General features: G+C 36.4%; 1 protein-coding gene across 1 annotated transcript; it reads right to left on the bottom strand.

The window, feature by feature from the left end:
* Window positions 1–457: 457 nt before the first annotated feature.
* On the bottom strand, window positions 458–1396 carry LOC107499013 (olfactory receptor 1030-like). Its single transcript, XM_016122773.2, has one exon. It carries the CDS (start codon window positions 1394–1396, stop codon window positions 458–460), a length of 939 nt encoding a protein of 312 aa, XP_015978259.1.
* Between the last annotated feature and the right edge of the window lie 5687 nt (window positions 1397–7083).

Here is a 7083-nt window from a genome sequence, read left to right on the forward strand (position 1 = left end):
ATTGATCATCATTGCAACATGATTTGCATAAAGAGAAAAAGAGGGAGAAAAACCATTCTCCTGTCACAATTGAGAAGTTTGTGGAATATAGTTTGGAAATTATTAAGCACTACAAAAATCTAACAAATGGTCATCGCGGTAGCATTATTTGGTAATTCTGTCTTTTATAACTTTGTATCTATATGAGTATTATGGATGAGACCACCTATTCTGTATTTATTTTAAAGAGCAATAATAATGGCTTCTGGTTAGAATTTTAAATTTCCATGCACTATTTTTTAACTCACTGGCATAGTACTGTAAATGCTAGCAAATAGTTTAACAGATTTGTCCAAGTCTATTATATGAATTATAAAAAATAAAAAACATTTAGTGACAGAAAGTGATCTCTTAATTAAAATGCTTATAATTGGGCAGAAAATTGGATATGTTCATATCTATGACCAAAATGCCTATTTTATTTACCCAACAATTTCTTTTGGACAACTTTCCTTATTGCTTCTTTAACATCTTTGTTCCTCAAACTATAGATCAAAGGATTTAACATAGGACTCACAAAGATATAAAACACAGCCACAATTTTCCCCTGTTCTACAGCTGCCTCTGAAGGGGGCCTAAGATGCATGCAGAACAGTGTCCCATAGAAGATAGTGACAGCCGTCAAATGCGACCCACAGGTGGAGAAAGCCTTGCGCCTCCCCTCAGCAGAGCGAATACGCAAAATGGCTGTGAAAATGAAAACGTAGGAGATGAGAATCAAGGTGAGAGAGCAGGTGAGGTTGGAACCTGCCACCACAAACATGGCAGTTTCTTTGACATAGGTATCAGAGCAGGCAAGGACTAACAGAGGTGGGTCCGCACAGTAAAAGTGGTTGATTTCATTGGGTCCACAGAAGGAGAGACGAAGCATCAGGACGGTCTGTACCAGACCATTTGCAAAGCCATAACCATAAGAAATAGCAACGAGAGAGATGCACACACATCTGGACATTTTTGGACCATATAGCAAGGGCTTGCAGATGGCCATGTAGCGGTCATAAGCCATTGTTGAGAGCAAATAATATTCTGTGATCACCAGGGCAATAAAAAAGTGGAATTGTATAAAGCAACCAATGGCAGATATGGTTTTTCTCTTGGATAAGAAATTAACCAGCATCTGAGGAGCGACAGTGGTGGTGTAACAGAGATCCAGGAAGGAGAGGTGACTGAGGAAGAAGTACATGGGAGTGTGAAGTCTCGAGTCACTTCTGATTAGCAAAATCATGCTCACGTTGCCAATGACTATGACCAGGTAGATGACGAGGAACACCACAAAAAGGACAGGCTGCAGCTCTGCTCGATCTGTCAGTCCCAGGAGAATAAACTCAGTCACCGCTGTGTAGTTTTCCTTTAACATTGTGGTTGCTTCCCTTCAACTGAGGTCTAAATAAAGGAAACAGAAATTCATGTCTTTTGGTCATTCATCCATTAGTTCATTATGTCACTTAAGATATCTTCCTCTTTTCTCAAACTTATAAATACATGTGGTATAAGGAAGTAGCCTAGTAAGCAGGCAATTGATGTTTGAAATATCTAATAGAACTCCTTTATATAAGGCAGTCATATTTTTCAATGCTTTTCTGCAAGTCTTTTCATGTTTGAAAAACCTTTTTTCTGCAAGTGATTACTACATTTGTTCATGTACGATTTTCTTAAACAATACTTTTAAACACTATTTTACTTTTAAGTTGTAATCTCATATTTTTCCAATTTTTTTTTTTGGAGTATCTAAAGCATCAAAATTGGAACTCATCTGTTTTTTCACAGCTTAATGGATTTAGGGAAGTGAAACACATCCTTACAGAACAAGGATCTATTTACCTGCCCCTCTAAACTCGTTTGTTTTCATGCTGTTCCCTCCTCCTGCAATGCTTGTCCATTTTCCCCACTCTGGTTTACCGCTGATGGTTTTCTTGTCACTAAATTTTACTTAATTTATAAATACTTACCTAAGATCTCCTTTGCTTTGTATATTATTCCCAAGGGAGGCAAAAATCAATTTGTGGGGCACAAAAGCAAATCTTAGTGGGTTTTTGGTATAAAAACAGATGTACATACAGTACATAAACAATACACACATATATATGTGTATATACAGATATACACATACTCATATATTGGTGGTATTAAATGTTCATGGCGGTGGCAGTTAGGGGGGAAATAATATATTAAAGGCTCCCCGAGTGAGGAAGATGATAATGAAAAAAAAGGCTGACAAACATATCGTCAGACGATAATGATTTCGTTGTAACTCTACCTCATTTTAACTCTTGAAAATTTGAGAAAAACTCTATAACATGCATTCTATTAAAATTCTTTAAAACATAAAAGTTAACACAGAAAGAATAATCATATTACCCATTTAAATAAGAGTACATAAAATATCATGAAGTGCCATCTCCCAACATTTGCGCAGGACACAAGTGACCATGAAAACCATCATGGAAAAATCTACATCCTCCTTCAATAACACATACACAGCCATGTTGATGTTATAGTGACTCTTGTCAATGGCTGCAATGCCAAGGATAAACACAGGCCACTCTGTAAGGCCCTTTGCAAATGCACCACTCCAATATTGTTCATTCCATGATCCCATCCTACCCTTGAGGACTTTGAACTTATTGACTAGGACAATATAATTCAAGACAAGTCAACTAAATCTGCAAAATCATAACTGATTTGCATTTTTTTAAATTTTTTAAGATTATAGTTATAGTCACAACGGACAAATACTTTTTGTGCCGGGATGGTATTTTAATAGTATTTATTTATTGAAACATTAATCAAGAGTCAAAATAATATCTCATTCATTTTCACTGTGGAGAAATGAGGCAATATAAGCAATAGGTTTTTTCATATGATCCAACAGAGTACGTCATGGTAATTATCTTTCTTTAAAGAAACAAAACACATCTTATGTGATTTAAGGAAGGAAAACTCAGAAATAAGTATTTATGAGTGGATAAAGTTTGCACTCACTCTGTGGCTTTTCCATGTAATACTTGCTGCCACTCCCCAGTCATGCAGAGAGTCTAGAGGTTGATCTTTAGCTTTAATGAGGATGATGTTTCCTTAGCATGTGGTCATAGTTCAACTTGAGATGAAAAAAAAAAAAAATTAGAGAAAGCATCTTCATTAAATGCATTTTTAATAATTTTAAATAATAGAGGTTATAAACCTAAAAGTGGACACTTTCTATAGAGAGGGTACAGAACATCATATAATGGGATGTTTATTATTATAAAGAGTAGGGTTGTTAACTCAGAATGAACCATCCCTTTATTTTTCTTCATGAAACGAGAGAGAGAAAGCATGCCTAATTACTGAAAGTCAGCAGTGTTTAATAGTTACTGCACTGGAAATTCCATATCCTCTAACTCCCATCTGAGGGCTTGGGCACGTTATCCATCTTTCCGTGCCTAAGATGCCTCATGCATAAAATTGGTTACTAATAGCAACTCCATCCATGTAAGAGAGTTAATCAAGTTCATACTTTTTAAATATGTCTGAAATGGAGTGAACACTCAGCAAGTTGTACCTACTATTATTTTTTGGTAAAATGTCCAGGTCTGGCCTAAAACAAGACTCAGCAACATCAAAATGTGAGCTCTTCAGGGATGAGGAGTTAACTGTAGCAAAAGCCTCAGTGGCACCTGGAACAGTGCTTTCTGAATGGAGGCAATCAGTGATTACTGAGGGAATGGATGTTCTGTTTGGTCTAGTTCCCATCATAAATATCACTCCACTGTACATTTATAAATACTTGTACTCTGAGAAGAATAGTAGAATATAAATCAGGACATTTACTTGTTTATCAGCATATGTTTCGGCCTGTAATTTATTTTGATTGATTAAAATATCTATTTCTAGATTCCAAAATACATTTTAGCAATAGCTAATCCTACCTATGAAAGAAGAGCAACTTTCCGATGACAGCATGGAAATAAAGAACCTGAAGGCTTTATAAAGACTTGTCATATAGCGACCAAATCCCTAGAGTTCAATTATTTCTAGCAGAAAGTCATTCAGACTATAAATAACCACTACTATTTTATTCTTTTGAAAACCCTAAGCTCATTGAGGACATAATTTTTGCACACACCCCCAGATCACATGGAAATTAAATCTCCCAGAAAGATAAAGACAGGAGATTTGTTGTTTATTTTAACTTATATTTGAATGTCTTAATATTTTTTTTACTTTGAGGGAATATTGACTTTTCTTTTTTACAACATGGAAGATAAAGTAGTGCATGGCATAGTGGACACGTTTTGAAGTCTGGAAAACCATTGGAAGATCAATTAGCTTTTATTGAAACTGGACAAGTTATTTCCTGATCACAAGCCTGGTGATTTATTTTTTAATAGGAAAAATAATGCATAGCAATGTGAACACTGTGGATATATAGATAATAATAGACGTAATGGTCATTCTCGCTTTGGTACCCTACCCAGACCTATTTTCTGTTCTTCTCTATTTTCTTTTGTTTACCTAAAATTTAATTTTATGGAGAACATCATTAGAGTTCCTTTGATAACTAGTTTCTAGTCGAGTTTGGCCAATGAGAGAAACCAGCAGACGTCAGAGAGTGGGAGGAAGAGACAAGTAGCTCAGTGTTCTCCTCATTCTCTCCAGCTTCACAATGAAGGTGCTAGAGTGGTTACCTTCTTCCAAGAAAAACTCATGCTGATGTGTATGTTGCAGAAGAAGTATGCCAAGGACTTGCTTCCTGGTCTAGCTCTTATTGGGCTCTGGTGACAGTAGCCACTACCTGGCCACTGCAGAACTAAGAGTAGTAATTGCTTCTTTCAATTACCCTCCAGGGATCATTGATTGCTATTTTTTTTAACACTGCCTGTATTATGTCTTTTCATTAAAGTCCATTCAGTTAAAACACCTGAGTAAAATTTTGTTTTATGCTATGTCCCTGCCTCAGGCCACAGCAGCACACAGCAGTTAATGTTTGAGGTTATTTCTGGGTTCACCATTTTTGGAGATTAAAGGGGCCATTGAATCACCTTCCTTCCGGGTCTTGAATCAATTGAGGACTACATGTACCAGCCAGATATTAACAGTAGTAACATCAATTAGAGTAAACGTGGATTTAAGAATGTGGCTTAGACTTGTTTTTCTGTTTCTTTCCTCTGAAGTGAAGTCACCTGGACACAGCAGAGCAGTGGGATAATTCTTGCTTCCTCCTCCCTTTCTAAAGCCATGACCAATAAACCCATGTGATTGAGATGAGACATGTATATCAGTCACAGAGAGGAAAAAAGGATGCCTTGTGTCAACAGGCATGCAACTGTAATAAATCTTTTCATAATCTCACCAACCTCCATTTATTTTATCAAGGTAAGTATGTGGAGGTATGGTGAGAGGAATCCAAAGTGGACTTCAAAATATTCCCCTCTAAAGTCATTTAGAAACTTTTGCTTCAATCCTTTTTATCATAATTGGTACCTTGTTTTATCAATTTATGCGCTTCAGAAATCTCAGGGTCATTCTTGATTTCTTCCTCTCAGTCTTACTCCTTCCCATAACCAATTATATCATCTCCACGACTTTTTAAATATCTCAAGTCAATTTTTTGTGCATGAAGGAGGAGGAGGAGGATATAAGGCTATGCTTCCCTCTGGTCTTTCTTGTCCTCTAATTTGCATGGTTGCTGTTCTGCCGTTGTCCACCATGACAAGTGCATCTTGGGGTCATTAACGCTCATGGATAGACAGACTGATAATCTTTTCTGCTCACCCACCTGCATCTTGGCTCTTGAGGGAACTACATACCCCACCTTTGGTCTGCCCCTTATTTTCGTTCAGACCTCACCTGGGATGTCCGCTGTGTGCTACCTCACTGGTGCAACATATTCCAGTCATCGAGTCTCAGATATTTCCATACTCCCCTATAATAGACATGCTGGAAACTTGGACTTTAAGGTATTGGCCATGCCTCATGGAGACTAAAGAAACTGAGACAGCATTAACTTAAGTTCAAGTAAATACTGCTGAAATAAGCTGAGTCCAAGGTTTATTTTGCTTTGGCCACTCAACAAGTTGATTCGGGGCCAAAGCTTCAACAAGGAGAATGGGAAAGCCTATCTCAGAAATATCTCCTAAGGCTGTAAATCTTCTTTTGCTTTCATCTATTCTCTGTCATTTGTACACACAGGTAAGGTGTTGGGCTCTTTGTTTTCTCTTTGTCATAATCAACTTTTTTTTTTAATTCAAGCATTAATGGTGGATGCATTTCAAAAGTGGAAGATTAACTCAATCATATGAAAGATATATAATATAAACTACTGTATTTTTATTGCTATTCATAGTAGTATTATTATGATCCTGGATCAGAAGTGCTAGAATTTTGCTCAACTTTCAAATGCTAACATAGAGACAATCAAATGCAGAAATGTTATGTGAGTTATATATACATATCAGGAATCAAAATCTAAATATATCTTTTTGTAAGTGATTTGTGCTAAGAGGTCTACTTGAACTAATTTCACTTCAACTATCCTTCATTTGGATCTGAGTATCAAAAAACTGTTCCATTAAACTTAAATCTCCAGTTCTCTGCTTAGCATCACTGTTTAGTCAGTCATTCAATATTTCTTCAGTAAACATGAACAGTGCACCCAAAATAATGCACAGATCTTTACAAAAAAAAATCAAATGAATTGTCATTAATTCTGTCCTCAGAGCACTTACCGTCCTGTTAAAGAAAAAGGAAAGTTATAAAAGGAAGCAAGTACCATAAGAGAGGCAGAGAAAACCACCGTGGACATGAAGAAGAAGGAGAGACTATTCCAGCTGAGGATATGATGAGCAGACTCATGACAAAGGCTCTTTAATTTTAAAGAATGGAATACCTTTGTATCTTCCCTGAATTAATCTTGATATCAAAATCTGTACTACATGTTTTTACATTTACTGAAAGACTATATGCATCTAATGATTATCCCATAAATTAGGATCCAACCCATTTAAATGTTACTTTTGTAAACACCTCCACAGGAGTCCTAATGATGTTCCATAGGCGACTGAT

This window comes from Rousettus aegyptiacus, unplaced genomic scaffold (genome assembly GCF_014176215.1).
Source record: "Rousettus aegyptiacus isolate mRouAeg1 unplaced genomic scaffold, mRouAeg1.p scaffold_m13_p_5, whole genome shotgun sequence".
NCBI classification, from domain to species: domain Eukaryota; kingdom Metazoa; phylum Chordata; class Mammalia; order Chiroptera; family Pteropodidae; genus Rousettus; species Rousettus aegyptiacus.

Coding starts and splice junctions, on each gene's coding strand:
- LOC107499013 (XM_016122773.2), bottom strand. CDS start 1,396: ATGTTAAAGGAAAACTACACAGCGGTGACTGAGTTTATTCTCCTGGGA.